The sequence below is a fragment of the Linepithema humile genome, chromosome 7, assembly GCF_040581485.1.
Source record: "Linepithema humile isolate Giens D197 chromosome 7, Lhum_UNIL_v1.0, whole genome shotgun sequence".
Lineage (NCBI taxonomy): Eukaryota > Metazoa > Arthropoda > Insecta > Hymenoptera > Formicidae > Linepithema > Linepithema humile.
Window position 1 is genome coordinate 6,364,838 of NC_090134.1, and position 21,580 is coordinate 6,386,417.

The 21,580-nt window shown below is 27.6% G+C and overlaps 3 protein-coding genes and 1 pseudogene across 8 annotated transcripts in view; 2 read left to right on the forward strand and 2 right to left on the reverse strand.

Moving 5' to 3' along the window:
- The first annotated feature begins 1,058 nt into the window (after positions 1 to 1,058).
- On the forward strand, positions 1,059 to 4,754 carry LOC105668348 (retinol-binding protein pinta-like). Of its 2 annotated transcripts, none has more exons than XM_067359795.1 (8): positions 1,059 to 1,195; positions 1,758 to 1,932; positions 2,143 to 2,308; positions 2,550 to 2,654; positions 3,620 to 3,761; positions 3,944 to 4,054; positions 4,156 to 4,261; positions 4,525 to 4,754. In XM_067359795.1, exons 2-8 carry the CDS (start codon positions 1,806 to 1,808, stop codon positions 4,674 to 4,676), a joined length of 909 nt encoding a protein of 302 aa, XP_067215896.1. In that variant the 5' UTR covers positions 1,059 to 1,195; positions 1,758 to 1,805; the 3' UTR covers positions 4,677 to 4,754. The 2 variants fall into 2 exon arrangements, with proteins under 2 accessions (XP_067215896.1, XP_067215897.1); XM_067359796.1 differs by lacking the exon at positions 1,059 to 1,195 and adding an exon at positions 1,214 to 1,416.
- A 1,331-nt stretch (positions 4,755 to 6,085) lies between these two features.
- Positions 6,086 to 21,580, reverse strand: part of LOC105675639 (uncharacterized) — a 28,164-nt gene continuing 12,669 nt past the window's right edge. Inside the window, exons 1-5 of one of the 4 annotated variants that reach the window (XM_067359776.1) lie at positions 8,865 to 9,340; positions 8,184 to 8,776; positions 7,389 to 7,721; positions 6,794 to 7,060; positions 6,086 to 6,626 (exon numbers count right to left, since the gene is read on the reverse strand). In XM_067359776.1, the coding sequence (XP_067215877.1) occupies positions 6,464 to 6,626; positions 6,794 to 7,060; positions 7,389 to 7,721; positions 8,184 to 8,707 (1,287 nt within the window). In that variant the 5' untranslated portion in view covers positions 8,708 to 8,776; positions 8,865 to 9,340 and the 3' untranslated portion in view covers positions 6,086 to 6,463. Of the gene's footprint in view, positions 6,627 to 6,793; positions 7,061 to 7,388; positions 7,818 to 8,183; positions 8,777 to 8,857; positions 9,341 to 21,580 lie in introns of those variants that run through there. The other 3 variants (XM_067359773.1, XM_067359774.1, XM_067359775.1) reach the window with 3 other exon arrangements.
- Positions 11,158 to 14,530, forward strand: LOC105668350 (retinol-binding protein pinta-like). Of its 2 annotated transcripts, none has more exons than XM_067359792.1 (8): positions 11,158 to 11,279; positions 11,838 to 12,012; positions 12,200 to 12,365; positions 12,607 to 12,711; positions 13,398 to 13,539; positions 13,722 to 13,832; positions 13,934 to 14,039; positions 14,301 to 14,530. In XM_067359792.1, the coding sequence occupies exons 2-8, from the start codon at positions 11,886 to 11,888 to the stop codon at positions 14,450 to 14,452; spliced, it is 909 nt and encodes a 302-aa protein (XP_067215893.1). In that variant the 5' UTR covers positions 11,158 to 11,279; positions 11,838 to 11,885; the 3' UTR covers positions 14,453 to 14,530. The 2 variants fall into 2 exon arrangements, with proteins under 2 accessions (XP_067215893.1, XP_067215895.1); XM_067359794.1 differs by lacking the exon at positions 11,158 to 11,279 and adding an exon at positions 11,362 to 11,496.
- Positions 15,289 to 19,804, reverse strand: LOC136996933 (uncharacterized; annotated as a pseudogene).

Consider the following 21,580-nt stretch of genomic DNA (forward strand, 5'->3'; position numbering starts at 1 on the left):
ATAGGACTAAAGAAAAATATATGAAAAAAATTAAGCACAAATAAAATTTAAAAAAAATTTTTTGTTTTTTATAAACATGAATAAACGTTTCTTAAATTTAAATTTTAAATTTTAAAAACGCTTTTTATTGATGCTTCACGTTTGAAAAACACTAGATATAATATACCACTAGATATAATATAACACTACATATAAGAAACATATATATAACGAACATGTGTTCCCTGGATAATTATTCACGCCTACTATCCGCATTGAATGACAAACTTTGTGACGCATATAAGTAGTTTTTGCTATTACGTAAAATTAATCCATATTAATATTATTGCAAAATCGAAATAAAAAATGCACGTGCACTTTATATTAATATTAATATGAAATGAAATAAAATGAAGTCAAGAAAAACACATAGATTAATTTTACATAATAGCAAAAACTATTTGCGTCGCAGTCATTAAATGCTTACAGTAAGCGTGAATAATTATAGTTTAAGCATTCTCAATAAGCACTGTGCAATCACAACAAATCAATTATCTCAGTTTTACAATCTATACAATCTAAATAAATACGTTTAACATAACGTCTAAATAAAGATGTGTTTTTTTATTATTCTTTATCTTTTTCTCTCCTATTATTGCATAAATTCGAGCAAACAGTTTCTTTTTCTGTTGATCTTGTTTCCTACTATATTAGACAATATTAAACAATAACAAATTGTGGACTTCTAACAAACCCATATACATATTTCTATTTAAAAATATATAAAAAGTTCTTCATTTTTCTTTCGAAGATACAAAATGCATATTACTAATTAATATTGCAGGTATATTATGATGATATTCGAGACAGGCATGGAAGAAGATATAGTTCCTGACATCTCTGTAATTTGAGATTGTGCTGGTGCAAATATCCATCATGTATTAAAGTATTTACCATCTCCGTGAGCAGCTCCATGCGTCAACTTGATGATGAAAGTTCTTCTGTGACGTACAACAAGTGTATAATAACGGGGATAATAACGTATAAAAGACGCAAGCAAAGGAATAATGTCCTAATTGTTAGATCTGTTTCCAGTATATTTTGATTCTCGTATAAATTCTAAGTTTATATCTTAATGAGACTATAAAAAATTATTAATATTTTATAAACAACTAAATCAGTGGGATTATAATCGGAGATAAATTATAATATTAATGTAATATTATTAATAAAAGAAATGTCTAATTGGGCTTTCATAATGATAAAATTATAGCATTAAATTTAATAGCTATATAAGCCCAGAGCCAGAGAGGTATTATTTGCTCAGTAAATTGTGATTAAAAAGAATCAGTTACAACAGACGTTTCGGTCCATTTATATTGGCCATCCTTAGTGAGAGATACAAAGTCAACGGAACGTTAGAAAAACATAATATAGGTACGCGTCAGACGCAAGGTTGTCGGAAGGCGGTTACATAAATCAATCAATTTCAAAAAGGTGTACATACTCTTACTTGAGTGTCGGAGTTATAAACGCACCAGCGCATCGTCGTGCTAATTTTTAGGGCTCATATAGCTATTAAATTTAATATTATTGTAATATTTTGTATGTAATATTATATCTAATGTAATATTAATAATAATGTCTCATGATTATTAGTTCCTATTTTATTTTGAACGATGTATAACACGCGAAATAATATAAAATTCAAAATAAAATTCTATTCATAATTTTATTTTGTGACAAAAGCATGTAGCCCAAAATATGTGTAATTTCAGTTTGTATATATACAAAACAATTTGGTGAAAAAACAAACGATAACAAAAATGTTGAAGCTCGAAGTACCTACGCTAAAAGAAGTTCTAAAGAATAGTGGTGGAGATGAAAAACTTTTGGAAGAGTTGTTGTCGAAATTTCGACTATGGCTGAAACAGCAAAGTCATCTTCCTCAAGGTTTGTATTTCTAATTTTTAATCAATTTTATCGATTAATTTGTTAATAATTATCTAAAAATCTTAAAAATATACAAGTTTAATCATAATATCTACATTTAATAATAAACAATGCACAATGTTTTATTCATAATTTTATTCATAATTTCTTTATCATTTCTTTATATTATATATATTAAGATAATGACAAATATTATTTTCCGCTTTACAGATATCTCTGATCAACGATTAAAATTTTTTATTTATGCTGTAAAGTTTAATTTCGAAAAAGCCAAAAAAAATTTGGATACGCTTTACACTCTTCGCAATCTGGTTCCGGAACTTTTCGAAAATTTCGATCCGTTTAGCGATGATATAAATCTTCTTCACACATACTTGTAAGCACTTAAACCAATCATAAATTATTTCTAGATTTATAAATGTTGCTATAGAAAATATTTTTAATCTAAAAAATAGTACGATTAAAAATTTTAGTTATAATATTGTAACAATAAGCAATAAATATTAACAAATATTTATATTTATTGCAAAAATTCTTTGCCTGATAATTTAAAATCTATTTTTGTATTTACACAAACACAATTGTATAATATTTTTCTCAATATTTACTTATTTTAGTCAGAATATATGTTTGCCGAAATTAACACCAGAAGGATACAGATTGTATATCTGTCGTCTAATACAAGATGACTCTCCTATGTATAATGCTTGGACAATTCTAAAGTACGTATGTAATATCTACAAAGCAGAACAAATATACTATTTTACAAAAATTTAATATTTTGTTTGTCATGAGACTAACAATAAATTATCTACAAAATTATCAGGTCCTTTAACAATATTGCTTGAAGTAATTAATTATTGGTACTACTGTTATAACTTTTGACATTTACTTATCACAAACTTTTTCCATTGACTTGTTATTTAGTGAAGATGCTGCACTTAAGCCTACGATTAAAATCGTTTCAAATCGTTCAGCTACATTATGATAAAAGTCACACTTGAAGAAATATCGTTAAAAGACGCTTTTATTAGATTGTGTTGCGTTTGTGAGTTGACAATTAGTTAAGATTACTAATATACTAATAAGATATAGAGTGTGCGCGATTTAGAATTGAGAATATTACATCGCTAAAAATGCGTATGTATTTTGATAATGAAAAAGGCCTGATCTCATGTCGAAACGGTTATTCTTTGTGTTTATTTGGTAAATATATAAGTATTTGCACGACCATCTAGCATTAACTCATTAGCCCCTTTTTACAAGATTTGAGTTTTATTAGAAATATTATTTTTATAATTATTATACAATTATTAATATTTTAATTATTATTTTTCTAATTTTCTATTTTATTTAATATTTGGAAATATTTTAATATAAATTTCCACGTTAATTCGAACGCAAAACGTTTATTTCTCAACAATTGAAGAATTTTACTTGCACCATTTGGGAAATAGAAAGTTCATATGGATATAAAGAATAGTTTGTAGATTCAATAAAACAAAATAATTTTCGAACGATTGTATTTCATCTACAAATGACGCCCGAACATAATGATTGAACAATAACAAATTATAGATTTACAACTAACCCATATACATATATTTAAAAATATATATTTAAAAATATAAAATTTTTCTTTTTTTTTTCAAAGATACAAAACGCATATTACTAATTAATATTGCAGGTATTTTACGATGATATTTGAGACAGGAATGGAAGAAGATATAGTCCCTGACATCGCTGTAATTTGGGATTGTACTGGTGTAACTATTAATCAGTTATTAAAGTATTCACCACCTATGTTGAAAAAATTTGATTCTTGTATGGTACGTAATATTTTTTACTATAAAACGATATCTAGCAAAAAGTAATTATATTATAATTAAAATATTTGAAGGTTTGCGTATATTAACAATAATTTGTGAAATAAGGATTTCGAGTTAAAAAAATTGGCTCGAAGTCATCATTTCATAAATCATTGTTAATTTATATTACTTCAATTATTTAGGCGGCATACAGTTTAAGGATAAAAGCGGTTTATTTCATCCATGCTCCAAAATATATAGACATATTTATGAACGCAGCGAAATCAATATTTAGAGCAAAATTGTTCAACAGAGTAAGTATATTTTAAAATTATAAAAATATAATTTGTTAAATAACTGTAGTTTGGCCTTTCTTAAAACAATTCCAAAATTTCAATTGGCTCTATTATTTCAGATCCACGTTTGCAAATCAGGAATAGAATCATTATATGAAACAATACCAAAAGCAATTTTACCAGCGGAATATGGCGGTGAAGAACCGTCAATGGACATATTAACAGGTAAAATATCATCATTGTTTTAAATATATGTCACACTTATCAACAAAATACAACAACTTTAAAATTAAAATGCAAAACAAAAAAATAAATAGCACTTAACCATATGTTTGATGAGAAATAAATTTTATTTTAATTATTATATCTCGGCAATGGCAGACTATACTTAAAATTGTCTATCCCTTTTTTAAATATAATTTAGAGATTAAAAAGTGATTAAAAAATTTAAATATTTAAGAAGTAATTTTTGCTGTTATTGTTTTTAGATATGTGGCGTGCAAAACTAGCCCAACAAAGAGACTGTCTTATAAAAGAAGGAAGACGGAAAACCCAGGAATCTCTTCGAGTAAATTCTATAATAAATCCTGACGAATTGTTCGGAGTTCCGGGAACATTTAGAAAATTAGAACTTGATTGATTTGCAAATATTTTTTAAATATGTATATCTTAAATAAATATCTTGTAATTAAAACAAATAAAATTTTTTATAAATATATCTCACAAATTTTTTCTTATAAATTAATATAAACAAAATTTTTTTAAATTGCAATAATCAAATCAGGAAAATATAATTAATAAGAATAAAGAATTTGTCGCTGCTAGACCGAACTAACATGTTAATAATTAATCCTATATTATACATTTATTTAAAAAAATTGAATTTACTTATATGTAGAAGTTGAATAGAGAAAGTCAGCCATAGTTGACCTTCTGATGTTGTTGATGACATAATACGCAATTTAATGCATGCAAATGTTCGGTTTTCAATACAAGTATTACCTGAAAAGTTAAAAATAAAGTATACATTAATATTTATAACTGTTTATTTCGTCTTTTAGCAAGTTTTCTACGACGAACAAGTTTTATAATTTTCAATGAAAAAAACTGAGTTTATTGTAAGTGTAAATTAAAGAGTACAACAGAAGTATAGATAAACGAGGAAAGAAATTTGGAGGAGTATAATTATGCAAAGATGTTGAAATATTAAATTAAATTAAAACATTATAGTTGAACGCTGATCAGTTTTTAATCCCTATATATAATTTTTAACTCTTTGAAGTACAAACACAGGCTATACTATTTATTTGTATATTTTGTTAAGTTGATTGCCAGTTTCACACCGGTGCACTCAAAAGTCGCGCTGACGCTGCTGCACGCTTGCTTTTGTTAGCTTGCTTTGATTTTTTTATTATTATTGTTTAATTATTTATTTTATTATTATTATTATTTAATTATTATTTAATTCAATAAATATTTTAATTTTTTTTTGGGTCATAACAAAAAAAGCAAAATTTTGATAAAATTTCCATTGTAATTATTATGTCACAGATATATTAATTTTTGAATTGCAAAAAGATGTGGTATGAAAGCAATGTAGATATCAGAGTAAGTAATATATTTTGACATTATTTTCTTATATTTTTTAGCAGTAAAAAAATAATAAAAATATTTCAAGAACATTATTTTTTGCGTATAGTTTTTCCACTAATAGAAAAATTTTGTATTTATTTTCTAAATTTTTTTGCGAAGATGCACTTGTTTTTTCGGACTATAATTTAGTGTTTGACCGATTGTTTCATACATCACTTTATTAAAAAGTAATTTGTTGTAAATATTTGTTGTAATTTTAAAGCATGGCGAAATATATAAATATATATAAATTTGAAAAATAGAATAATTGTAATATATATTTATTAACTATCAGTTTTTATCATGAAGTTAACACTGCAATGAGGGGATTTAATTATTATTTTAATTTTGTTTGTATTTCCTGCAATTTCAAGCAATCCATTCTAAATGAGGAAAGGAATCTTTTCAAAAGATGCGTACAAATGATATGTTTAATGTCAAATGTGATATGTCAAATACATTCATAGAAACATTACTTACATTAATTACAGTTTTGTAAGACATACATATAAAAGGAAAAAAAGATTTGATACATTAATACGAAGTATTACATATAACATCATACGTAATATGAAGTAATAAGAGAACAGCTAAACAGGAAAAATAGTACATTTATTGAATATATAAGGATGAACTATTGTACACGCGGAGACTCATTTATATATTTTAATATGTAAAACAAGGAAAAGAGAAGAATAAATTTAGAATACTTTATTTTTCCTTCTTAGACCTTTTAATTTTGACAAAAATAGAATAAAGCTGTTATTTTGGAATATAATTGTTAACCATTCTCAGTTAAGAATCGCAGAAAAAATCTGGAACCTTTTGAGCAGATCTTTTTTTGAGCGTTTTGTGTTTTTCGCGATCAAATTTAGTCACTTTATCGAGACTCTTTAGAACTCTTCTGTTAACATACTTTCGTACGAATTGTATTTTCATGCCATAATGTAATATAAAGCTGAAATTATGCAGAATAATTATTAAAAATGTTATGATTATAAACTACTATAGATATTTATCATTATAAATTACAAATATAATGATTAAGATGTGCAAATTTTACCAATTATTATATTTTTAACTAAAAGTTGCATATACACTTTTGATTTATTTATTTGTGCTTACCGTAGTAACATAAGCTGCAATCGTTGAAAATAAGTGAGCGTTTTTCGCATATGTGGCATATTAATGCTTAATAAATCAGCGAAGAGCAGTAAAATCTGGTTGAATGCGAGACTATTCGGCATATAATAATTTGTACCTTTTACCAAACATCTTAGCATGTGCTCCCATTCAGGTGTTACTTGCCGTAAATACGGTCTCACCCAAGTTTCGGTGAAGTCTCGCCCCCTTTGCTTTATCTCCTCAAGACTACCGCGACAAAAATTGTATCTAGAGCATAGATTTATTGTCGGTAAAACGTATTAATTTTATAGAATAACATATTATAATAGATTATAAAAAGTAATAAATCAGTCAACAAACACATAAGAAATAAAAATCAAGAAGCAAAAGCAAAAATATGCATTGGATAAAGATTAAAAACCAATGTTCAGATAAATAAAAAATTTATTTTAGAATGGAAATACGTTAAACTCAAAAGAAAAGTTTAAACTCGTTATTAGTTGAACTTACTGCCATAATGATCTTGCTATTAACATCGCAGTGTTTGAAATGTAATGATGAGCGAACTTGCGCGGAAACGCCAGATCGTACTTACTCATCTTCGATACCAAGAAGATATCCTATACCTCTCCATAGGTGACAAAAAGCTATCATATCTTCGTCGCTAACGTGAACGCCGAGCTCGTGCGGATAAAGCAGAATTATTCCCATGAAAGCGAATTGCGTAGCTGCCATATCAGCTTGATTTAATCCCGTGGGTTTGAGCAGTAGATGAAGACAACCGTTTGCCACGGTCGGATACGGACAGGAGGAAAAATCTTCTAGGATTGTTTTTCTATCCGGGCACCATGGGTTCGGGATTTTAGTAGCCGCATCGAGTTCTTCCTGATCGTATTCGCAAAGTTTCAGCCGTATCGCACGGTGCATTCTACGCACAGTTTGAATATCTTGATGAGCCTTTGTATTTTCGGTCCAAGGATCCTCTGTTATCCAGTTTTTCACACGGCAAACAGTAGATAAGTATCTTCAATGATAAAATTTTGACATGCATTTTTCAAAAAGATATCAAATGTAATTTAATTCAATTATTGTAATTTAATTCAACTACAGTTTCGTATATTATTTCGAAAAAATTATTTATATTTATTACATAACAGTTGAAATTAGCTATAGTTAAAATTATTTTGCAGTAGAGTAAAAATTTCCTTAATTTTTGCTTTTTGATATTCTCGAGCTATATATTGAATGATTTCTGTAAATATACCATTATCATTATAAGAAATACAAGTTTAATAGAAGAATAAATTATTTGATTTAAATCTAATTATTAAGTTCTGTAGAAATCTTTTCATATATTTGAAAAATTTGTCGAAATTATTACAACTTATACCTTCTAAACGCTAAGTACGGCGTGTGAGATTGCCGGCTCAAAATCATTGGTTTAAGACCGTCTATAAAAGTAAATAATTGGAACAGTGACAGCATGTTAGCGAGGAAGATCGAGAAGATGTGTTCTCGTGCGAATTTTTGTCCTCTCTGAAACATGTCCATATCCAACCAGAGCGGTCTGTCCGTTGCACTTCGGCCGCAATCTCCACGATGTAGCGCGGCCGATATGAAGAACAATAAAGAATTTGGCAATTTTGGAATATACGTTTTCATATTTTCTATTGTATGCTCATATTCTTTATCCGTCCATTCGTCATTGTTAGACGTCCATTCGTCATTGTTAGGCGTCCATTCGTTGTTAGACTTCGTATGCTGGTTCGTGAAATGTTTCATATTCTTCACCACGTGCTTCTTATATTTCATTGCGTTCTTTGCCTCGGCGAGTTCATAACGTTTGTCTGTTGTTGCATTATCTATGCGGTAATCCATGTGATTGTCGTTCTGATTTTCTAAGTTTGATACCATTTTGTTTATAATATTTTAAATATTTCACAATTCTATGCAGACCAATGGTAACCGTCTCAGTTAAATCAACTGTAACACAAAACATTTTAAACAAAAATGAAAAATAATAGTATTGCTTATACAAAATAGTCTAAATAGTTAAATACACACTATATACCCATTGTCAGCAGTTAATGCGATACTGCGCGCGACGACTTGTATTTTATATACGCCATCGTGAAGAGTGTAGTGAACTCGCTGCACACTGAGCAGTCCGAGCTTCTTTCGACAACTCGCGCAACCCCACCAACGCATTGAAAAATCACGCCTCTCTCCCCAACCGCTGCTATCTTTTCCGTCCCACCAAGATCATCGGGATCCCCGATCCGACCGCGAATGCGAACAGGTTCTCACTCTTTCAATAAACCACCGAGATACTGTCAGAGCCATCAAGCTTTCATGCATTTCGCGTAATCAACGTCTCTGCTGCCCTTTAACAATGTACTTCACAGTTACATACAGCAGCTTATTTCCTATCGGCAGTGATGTTAGCAGTCGCTAGTCACATAAAATCGTGGTATAGGGGGCATGCACAAAAGTAAGAAACGTGTCTAAGTGCGCTCCACGCTCGGATATTATAAAGAAATAGATATGCTATGTTTAGTCTTCTTTCTATCGAACCGGCCACGAAGTAGCATTGCGCGCTTTTTGTTGCGTATGACAGCGTCAAATGCTTCTTTAAGATTTATAGTCTTGTATATATATATATATAAAAAGTTAATATTAAAATATCTCAATATTATATGCATTTATTATGTAAAGCACTTTTACTCTTAAACTGTATATCACCTACATAATCGCCGAAGTAATCTAAATTACCCAGATAGCACATGTTTGTTTCAGAAACGTTTCATAAATGTTTCTTCGAAATCCCCCTTTATCCTTTATCCACGCGCGAAAAAAATGTACTTTTATTCACAGAATTAATAAAATAATACATTGTGTGTGCGCGCACGCGTGTGTGTGTGCGTGTGTAAATAGGCAGAATAATTGCTTAAAAAAAACTAAAAAATGTCTAAAATGTCTAAAGACATTTGTGCTGCTTGGTACACATATACATAGTACATATGTATGAATACATTATTATTTTAATTCCGTGAGAAAAAGCAAATTTTTTTCGCAGATAAAGAAAAAACGGTTTTTTCTTTTATTCGTGAAAAAAATATATATGTTTATATATGCAATAGTTAATATGTTTTCTGCAGTTACAATAAGAAATCACAAATATAGTATTTAATTCATCACAAATATGGTAAATATCAATATATCATAATATCAGTATCATAAATATAGTAAAAAAATTTTTTTGCTAAACCATTTTTATTAATTAAATTTATAATTATTTAATTTTTATTACATTAAGTTCTTAAAGAACATTTAAACATTATAGGACTAAAGAAAAATATATGAAAAAAATTAAGCACAAATAAAATTTAAAAAAATTTTTTTGTTTTTTATAAACATGAATAACCGTTTCTTAAATTATGATTTCAAAAACGCTTTTTATTGATGCTTCACGTTTGAAAAACATTAGATACATACAAGAAACATATATATAACGAGCATGTGTTCCTTGGATAATTATTCACGCCTACTATCCGCATTGAATAACAAACTTTGTGACGCATATAAGTAGTTTTTGCTATTACGTAAAATTAATCCATATTAATATTATTCTAAAATCGAAATAAAAAATACACGTGCACTTTATATTAATATTAATATGAAATGAAATGAAGTCAACAAAAACACATAGATTAATTTTACATAATAGCAAAAACTATTTGCGTCGCAGTCATTAAATGCTTACAGTAAGCGTGAATAATTATAGTTTAAGCATTCTCAATAAGCACTGTGCAATCACAACAAATCAATTATCCCAGTTTTACAATCTATACAATCTAAATAAACACGTTTAACGTCAAATAAAGATGTGTTTTTTTATTATTCTTTATCTTTTTCTCTCCTATTATTGCATAAATTCGAGCAAACAGTTTCTTTTTCTGTTGATCTTGTTTCCTACTATATTAAACAATATTAAACAATAACAAATTGTGGACTTCTGACAAACCCATATACATATTTATATTTAAAAATATATAAAAAGTTCTTCATTTTCCTTTCGAAGATACAAAACGCATATTACTAATTAATATTGCAGGTATATTATGATGATATCCGAGACAGGCATAGAAGAAGATATAGTTCCTGACATCTCTGTAATTTGAGATTGTGCTGGTGCAAATATCCATCATGTATTAAAGTATTTACCATCTCCGTGAGCAGCTCCATGCGTCAACTTGATGATGAAAGTTCTTCTGTGACGTACAACAAGTGTATAATAACTGGGATAATAACGTATAAAAGACGCAAGCAAAGGAATAATGTCCTAATTGTTAGATCTGTTTCCAGTATATTTTGATTCTCGTATAAATTCTAAGTTTATATCTTAATGAGACTATAAAAAATTATTAATATTTTATAAACAACTAAGTCAGTGGGATTATAATCGGAGATAAATTATAATATTAATGTAATATTATTAATAAAAGAAATGTCTAATTGGGCTTTCTTAATGATAAAATTATAGCATTAAATTTAATAGCTATATAAGCCCAGAGCCAGGTATTATTTGCTCAGTAAATTGTGATTAAAAAGAATCAGTTACAACAGACGTTTCGGCCCATTTATATTGGCCATCCTCAGTGAGAGATACAAAGTCAACGGAACGTTAGAAAAACATAATAAAGGTACGCGTCAGACGCAAGATTGTCGGAAGGCGGTTACATAAATCAATCAATTTCAAAAAGGTGTACATACTCTTACTTGAGTGTCCGAGTTATAAACGCACCAGTGCATCGTCGTGCTAATTTTTAGGGCTCATATAGCTATTAAATTTAATATTATTGTAATATTTTGTATGTAATATTATATCTAATGTAATATTAATAATAATGTCTCATGATTATTAGTTCCTATTTCATTTTGAACGATGTATAACACGCGAGATAATATAAAATTCAAAATAAAATCCTATTCCTAATTTTATTTTGTGACAAAAGCATGTAGCCTAAAATATGTGTAATTTCAGTTTGTATATATACAAAACAATTTGGTGAAAAAACAAACGATAACAAAAATGTTGAAGCTCGAAGTACCTACGCTAAAAGAAGTTCTAAAGAATAGTGGTGGAGATGAAAAACTTTTGGAAGAGTTGTTGTCGAAATTTCGACTATGGCTGAAACAGCAAAGTCATCTTCCTCAAGGTTTGTATTTCTAATTTTTAATCAATTTTATCGATTAATTTGTTAATAATTATCTAAAAATCTTAAAAATATACAAGTTTAATCATAATATCTACATTTAATAATAAACAATGCACAATGTTTTATTCATAATTTCTTTATATTATATATATTAAGATAATGACAAATATTATTTTCCGCTTTACAGATATCTCTGATCAACGATTAAAATTTTTTATTTATGCTGTAAAGTTTAATTTCGAAAAAGCTAAAAAAAATTTGGATACGCTTTACACTCTTCGCAATCTGGTTCCGGAACTTTTCGAAAATTTCGATCCGTTTAGCGATGATATAAATCTTCTTCACACATACTTGTAAGCACTTAAACCAATCATAAATTATTTCTAGATTTATAAATGTTGCTATAGAAAATATTTTTAATCTAAAAAATAGTACGATTAAAAATTTTAGTTATAATATTGTAACAATAAGCAATAAATATTAACAAATATTTATATTTATTGCAAAAATTCTTTGCCTGATAATTTAAAATCTATTTTTGTATTTACACAAACACAATTGTATAATATTTTTCTCAATATTTACTTATTTTAGTCAGAATATAGGTTTGCCGAAATTAACACCAGAAGGATACAGATTGTATATCTGTCGTCTAATACAAGATGACTCTCCTATGTATAATGCTTGGACAATTCTAAAGTACGTATGTAATATCTACAAAGCAGAACAAATATACTATTTCACAAAAATTTAATATTTTGTTTGTCTATACATAATATACTAATAAGATATAGAATGTGCGCGATTTAGAATTGAGAATATTACATCGCTAAAAATGCGTATGTATTTTGATAATGAAAAAGGCCTGATCTCATGTCGAAACGGTTATTCTTTGTGTTTATTTGGTAAATATATAAGTATTTGCACGACCATCTAGCATTAACTCATTAGCCCCTTTTTACAAGATTTGAGTTTTATTAGAAATATTATTTTTATAATTATTATAAAATTATTAATATTTTAATTATTATTTTTCTAATTTTCTATTTTATTTAATATTTGGAAATATTTTAATATACATTTCCACGTTAATTCGAACGCAAAACGTTTATTTCTCAACAATTGAAGAATTTTACTTGCACCATTTGGGAAATAGAAAGTTCATATGGATATAAAGAATAGTTTGTAGATTCAATAAAACAAAATAATTTTCGAACGATTGTATTTCATCTACAAATGACGCCCGAACATAATGATTGAACAATAACAAATTATAGATTTACAACTAACCCATATACATATATTTAAAAATATATATTTAAAAATATAAAATTTTTCTTTTTTTTTCAAAGATACAAAACGCATATTACTAATTAATATTGCAGGTATTTTACGATGATATTTGAGACAGGAATGGAAGAAGATATAGTCCCTGACATCGCTGTAATTTGGGATTGTACTGGTGTAACTATTAATCAGTTATTAAAGTATTCACCACCTATGTTGAAAAAATTTGATTCTTGTATGGTACGTAATATTTTTTACTATAAAACAATATCTAGCAAAAAGTAATTATATTATAATTAAAATATTTGAAGGTTTGCGTATATTAACAATAAATTGTGAAATAAGGATTTCGAGTTAAAAAAATTGGCTCGAAGTCATCATTTCATAAATCATTGTTAATTTATATTACTTCAATTATTTAGGCGGCATACAGTTTAAGGATAAAAGCGGTTTATTTCATCCATGCTCCAAAATATATAGACATATTTATGAACGCAGCGAAATCAATATTTAGAGCAAAATTGTTCAACAGAGTAAGTATATTTTAAAATTATAAAAATATAATTTGATAAATAACTGTAGTTTGGCCTTTCTTAAAACAATTCCACAATTTCAATTGGCTCTATTATTTCAGATCCACGTTTGCAAATCAGGAATAGAATCATTATATGAAACAATACCAAAAGCAATTTTACCAGCGGAATATGGCGGTGAAGAACCGTCAATGGACATATTAACAGGTAAAATATCATCATCGTTTTAAATACATGTCACATTTATCAACAAAATACAACAACTTTAAAATTAAAATGCAAAACAAAAAATAAATAGCACTTAACCATATGTTTGATGAGAAATAAATTTTATTTTAATTATTATATCTCGGCAATGGCAGATATACTTAAAATTGTCTATCTCTTTTTTAAATATAATTTAGAGATTAAAAAGTGATTAAAAAATTTAAATATTTAAGAAGTAATTTTTGCTGTTATTGTTTTTAGATATGTGGCGTGCAAAACTAGCCCAACAAAGAGACTGTCTTATAAAAGAAGGAAGACGGAAAACCCAGGAATCTCTTCGAGTAAATTCTATAATAAATCCTGACGAATTGTTCGGAGTTCCGGGAACATTTAGAAAATTAGAACTTGATTGATTTGCAAATATTTTTTAAATATGTATATCTTAAATAAATATCTTGTAATTAAAACAAATAAAATTTTTTATAAATATATCTCACAAATTTTTTCTTATAAATTAATATAAACAAAATTTTTTTAAATTGCAATAATCAAATCAGGAAAATATAATTAATAAGAATAAAGAATTTGTCGCTGCTAGACCGAACTAACATGTTAATAATTAAACCTATATTATACATTTATTTAAAAAAATTGAATTTACTTATATGTAGAAGTTGAATAGAGAAGGTCAGCCATAGTTGACCTTCTGATGTTGTTGATGACATAATACGCAATTTAATGCATGCAAATGTTTGGTTTTCAATACAAGTATTACCTGAAAAGTTAAAAATAAAGTATACATTAATATTTATAACTGTTTATTTCGTCTTTTAGCAAGTTTTCTACGACGAACAAGTTTTATAATTTTCAATGAAAAAAACTGAGTTCATTGTAAGTGTAAATTAAAGAGTACAACAGAAGTATAGATAAACGAGGAAAGAAATTTGGAGGAGTATAATTATGCAAAGATGTTGAAATATTAAATTAAATTAAAACATTATAGTTGAACGCTGATCAGTTTTTAATCCCTATATATAATTTTTAACTCTTTGAAGTACAAACACAGGCTATACTATTTATTTGTATATTTTGTTAAGTTGATTGCCAGTTTCACACCGGTGCACTCAAAAGTCGCGCTGACGCTGCTGCACGCTTGCTTTTGTTAGCTTGCTTTGATTTTTTTATTATTATTGTTTAATTATTTATTTTATTATTATTATTATTTAATTATTATTTAATTCAATAAATATTTTGATTTTTTTTTTGGGTCATAACAAAAAAAGCAAAATTTTGATAAAATTTCCATTGTAATTATTATGTCACAGATATATTAATTTTTGAATTGCAAAAAGATGTGGTATGAAAGCAATGTAGATATCAGAGTAAGTAATATATTTTGACATTATTTTCTTATATTTTTTAGCAGTAAAAAAATAATAAAAATATTTCAAGAACATTATTTTTTGCGTATAGTTTTTCCACTAATAGAAAAATTTTGTATTTATTTTCTAAATTTTTTTGCGAAGATGCACTTGTTTTTTCGGACTATAATTTAGTGTTTGACCGATTGTTTCATACATCACTTTATTAAAAAGTAATTTGTTGTAAATATTTGTTGTAATTTTAAAGCATGGCGAAATATATAAATATATATAAATTTGAAAAATAGAATACTTGTAATATATATTTATTAACTATCAGTTTTTATCATGAAGTTAACACTGCAATGAGGGGATTTAATTATTATTTTAATTTTGTTTGTATTTCCTGCAATTTCAAGCAATCCATTCTAAATGAGGAAAGGAATCTTTTCAAAAGATGCGTACAAATGATATGTTTAATGTCAAATGTGATATGTCAAATACATTCATAGAAACATTACTTACATTAATTACAGTTTTGTAAGATATACATATAAAAGGAAAAAAAGATTTGATACATTAATACGAAGTATTACATATAACATCATACGTAATATGAAGTAATAAGAGAACAGCTAAACAGGAAAAATAGTACATTTATTGAATATATAAGGATGAACTATTGTACACGCAGAGACTCATTTATATATTTTAATATGTAAAACAAGGAAAAGAGAAGAATAAATTTAGAATATTTTATTTTTCTTTCTTAGATCTTTTAATTTTGACAAAAATAGAATAAAGCTATTATTTTGGAATATAATTGTTAACCATTCTCAGTTAAGAATCGCAGAAAAAATCTGGAACCTTTTGAGCAGATCTTTTTTTGAGCGTTTTGTGTTTTTCGCGATCAAATTTAGTCACTTTATCGAGACTCTTTAGAACTCTTCTGTTAACATACTCTCGTACGAATTGTATTTTCATGCCATAATGTAATATAAAACTAAAATTATGCAGAATAATTATTAAAAATGTTATGATTATAAACTACTATAGATATTTATCATTATAAATTACAAATATAATAATTAAGATGTGCAAATTTTACCAATTATTATATTTTTAACTAAAAGTTGCATATACACTTTTGATTTATTTATTTGTGCTTACCGTAGTAACATAAGCTGCAATCGTTGAAAATAAGTGAGCGTTTTTCGCATATGTGGCATATTAATGCTTAATAAATCAGCGAAGAGCAGTAAAATCTGGTTGAATGCGAGACTATTCGGCATATAATAATTTGTACCTTTTACCAAACATCTTAGCATGTGCTCCCATTCAGGTGTTACTTGCCGTAAATACGGTCTCACCCAAGTTTCGGTGAAGTCTCGCCCCCTTTGCTTTATCTCCTCAAGACTACCGCGACAAAAATTGTATCTAGAGCATAGATTTATTGTCGGTAAAACGTATTAATTTTATAGAACAGATTATAGAATAACATATTATAATAGATTATAAAAAGTAATAAATCAGTCAACAAACACATAACAAATAAAAATCAAGAAACAAAAGCAAAAATATGCATTGGATAAAGATTAAAAACCAATGTTCAGATAAATAAAAAATTTATTTTAGAATGGAAATACGTTAAACTCAAAAGAAAAGTTTAAACTCGTTATTAGTTGAACTTACTGCCATAATGATCTTGCTATTAACATCGCAGTGTTTGAAATGTAATGATGAGCGAACTTGCGCGGAAACGCCAGATCGTACTTACTCATCTTCGATACCAAGAAGATATCCTATACCTCTCCATAGGTGACAAAAAGCTATCATATCTTCGTCGCTAACGTGAACGCCGAGCTCGTGCGGATAAAGCAGAATTATTCCCATGAAAGCGAATTGCGTAGCTGCCATATCAGCTTGATTTAATCCCGTGGGTTTGAGCAGTAGATGAAGACAACCGTTTGCCACGGTCGGATACGGACAGGAGGAAAAATCTTCTAGGATTGTTTTTCTATCCGGGCACCATGGGTTCGAAATTTTAGTGGCCGCATCGAGTTCCTCCTGATCGTACTCGCAAAGTTTCAGCCGTATCGCACGGTGCATTCTACGCACAGCTTGAATATCTTAATAAGCCTTTGTATTTTCGGTCCAAGGATCCTCTGTTATCCAGTTTTTCACACGGCAAACAGTAGATAAGTATCTTGACAATGATAAAATTTTGACATGCATTTTTTTCAAAAAGATACCGAATGTAATTTTATTCAATCATTTAAATTTAATTCAACTACAGTTTTGTATATTATTTCGAAAAAATTATTTATATTTATTACTTAACAGTTGAGATTAGCTATAGTTAATCTATTCTGATCTATTCTAATCTATAAAATTATTTTGCAGTAGAGTAAAAAATTCCGTAATTTCTGCTTTTTGTTATTCTCGAGCTCTTTTATATATTGAATGATTTCTGTAAATATACCATTATCATTATAAGAAATACAAGTTTAATAGAAGAATAAATTATTTGATTTAAATCTAATTATTAAGTTATGTAGAAATCTTTTCATATATTTGAAAAATTTTGTCGAAATTATTACAACTTATACCTTCTAAACGCTAAGTACGGCGTGTGAGATTGCCGGCTCAAAATCATCGGTTTGAGACCGTCTCTAAAAGTAAATATTTGGAACAGTGACAGCATGTTAGCGAGGAAGATCGAGAAGATGTGTTCTCGTGCGAATTTTTGTCCTCTCTGAAACATGTTTATATCCAACCAGAGCGGTCTGTTTGTTGCACTTCGGCCGCAATCTCCACAATGTAGCGCGGCCGATATGAAGAACAATAAAGAATTTGGCAATTTTGGAATATACGTTTTCATATTTTCCATTGTATGCTCATATTCTTTATCCGTCCATTCGTCATTGTTAGACGTCCATTCGTTGTTAGACTTTGTATGCTGGTCCGTGAAATGTTTCATATTCTTCACCACGTGCTTCTTATATTTCATTGCGTTCTTTGCCTCGGCGAGTTCATAACGTTTGTCTGTTGTTGCATTATCTATGCGGTAATTCATGTGATTGTCGTTCTGATTTTCTGAGTTTGATGCCATTTTGTTTATATTTTAAATATTTCACAATTCTATGCAGACCAGTGGTAACTGTCTCAGTTAAATCAACTGTAGCACGAAACATTTTAAACAAAAATAAAATATAATAGTATTGCTTATACAAAATAGTCTAAATAATCAAATACACACTATATACTCATTGTCAGCAGTTAATGCGATACTGTGCACGACGACTTGTATCTTTCGCACCAAGGTGTAAAGAGCAACTGGATGCAATTCAATATTTGTATGTTGTTTTAGTTACTTTGATGCTCCAATGCAAATTCGATTTATGCCTAAGTATATAAAAGAATGTCAAGTTATGTAAAAAAAGAGAAGAGATTTCGAAAGAAATAAGAATAAATTTTATTATTATTATTGAGGAAGGAATTTCACATATATATATCAATTTTGTGTAGAACGGCGATTTAAATTATTACATTAATTATTATTTTAATAAATAATTTATTTAGAATAATGTCTCTAGTAGACGAATTATATAATGTCTGCAAAAGTTACTAGGTATTTCGTCCTTAACGTTATGCCCTATCTACACCGAAGGATAATCCTACTTGTGGCTCATCCGACCACTTTCGCCCGTCTACACTAACAAGGAAAGAGACCCAAGTGTCCCCCTCCGTTTTTGACAAGCTTTAAATATGTTGTAAAGTAGCTCAAAATAAGAGACACGTATTTTTTTTTATGTGCTTTCTCGCACGTTTAGGGTTGAAACAACCCCTACAAGCTAAAACGGTTTTTTTGGTTTTGACTGAATATCGTCAAAACTGTAAGAGATATCAAAAAATGTTTCGAATAAAAGTTGCATGGTCTTTTATGAGCTTTATAACCGCGTAGCTCGATTTTTAAAAAAATTTTATATTTTTTAATTTACCCTCATTCCTTCTTATTATTTTTACGAATTTCAAAATTTTTGTTATGACAAAAGTTGTAGCATTTTTTACGCTGAATACAACCATATATGATTATATTATGTTTCAAAATTGCATTTTTCAGAAATGAGTTGTCAATGTCGCACTATATGCGTCGCGCTGCGATATATGCATATACCATATATGCATAACGTATTGTTTGTGCCGCTTGTGTAATCGATGTTTGTCGCGCATGTGTAATTGATCATAAAAAAGCTGTCGTATATATTGACCTTCTAAAAAAATTAATCTTCCAAAAAAAATGTCGTATACATTAACAAACCTTCCAAAAAAAAGTTGTTTATATAAACACGTAAACCTTTCAAAAAAAGCTGTCGTATATATTAACCTTCCAAAAAATTTATCTTTTACAAAAAAATGTATATATTAACAAATAACAAACCTTTCAAAAAAAGCTGTCGTATATATTAACCTTCCAAAAAATTTATCTTCCACAAAAAAATGTATATATATTAACAAATAACAAACCTTTCAAAAAAAGTTGTTGTATATATAACTAAATAAAAATTTGCTATATATTCTGCCTATAAAAGAGGTGATATCAGAAAATGACGCCAAGTTTAAATAAAGAACCTTTCAAAAAAACTTGTATGTATATATTTTAAAAAAGTTGTATATACCAAATAAAAATTCGCTATATATTCTGCCTATAAAAGAGGTGATATCAGAAAATCAGAAAATGACGCCAAGTTTAAATAAAAAACCTTTCAAAAAAACTTGCATGTATATATATTACAAAAAAGGATTATATTTATTGCGCTTACAGCTTTTTAACCAATAAGCATTGATAAGATTGTATTTAGTTACTTTTGCTTCTATATCTAGTTATTTAAATTTAAAAATGATATTTGTGTTTATATCTATCTAGTTAATTTTTCTTAAGTATACTTTTTAAAATAATTGCATCTGTATCTAGTTATTTTTTTTATATCTGTATCTAGTTAAATAAAATAATTTTTTAAATAAAAGTATTTAATTCAAAAATAAAAAAATTTTTCAAATTTAATCAAAATAAAAAAATATTACAAAATTTCGCAAAAAAACTTGGCGCTGCTGTACTGAACTACATGTTAAATACATCTTAAAATATTATAGAGAATGAAAATGAGCAATAATTTTACAATTTACATGATTAAGTGTTATAATGACTCAAACTGACCAGAGCGGCAAACGGCGACGCGATAGCCAATTAAACTTTTGTTCTTACGGTAAAATTGTAAGTTGATTGGCTATAGCATCGCCACTTGCCGCTTCGTCGCTCTAGTCTTTTTGAGCCGAAATTTGTTTGCATCGCTTGCTCTAACATGCTCCTACTCACTCTAATACTCCAAACTAAACTATAGTATTACGTCACATATACTATAGATTAAAGTATGTTATAATAATTAGGAGCATGTTAAAGTATTGCGATGCGAATCTTATGTAAGTTAACATGTAGTTCAGTACAGCAGCGCCAAGTTTTTTTGCAAAATTTTGTAATATTTTTTTATTTTGATTAAATTTGAAAAATTTTTTTATTTTTGAATTAAATACTTTTATTTAAAAAATTATTTTATTTAACTAGATACAGATATAAAAAAAATAACTAGATACAGATGCAATTATTTTAAAAAGTATACTTAAGAAAAATTAACTAGATAGATATAAACACAAATATCATTTTTAAATTTAAATAACTAGATATAGAAGCAAAAGTAACTAGATATAGATGCAATTATTTTAAAATGTATACTTGAAAAAAAATTAACTAATTGTAGATATAAATATAATTTTTAAATAAATAACTAGATAAAAATGCAAAAATAACTAAATACAATCTTATCGATGCTTATTGGTTAAAAAGCTGTAAGCGCAATAAATATAATCCTTTTTTATAATATATATATATGCAAGTTTTTTTGAAAGGTTTTTTATTTAAACTTGGCGTCATTTTCTGATTTTCTGATATCACCTCTTTTATAGGCAGAATATATAGCGAATTTTTATTTGGTATATACAACTTTTTTTAAAATATATACATACAAGTTTTTTTGAAAGATTTTTTATTTAAACTTGGCGTCATTTTCTGATATCACCTTTTTTATAGGCAGAATATATAGCAAATTTTTATTTGGTTATATA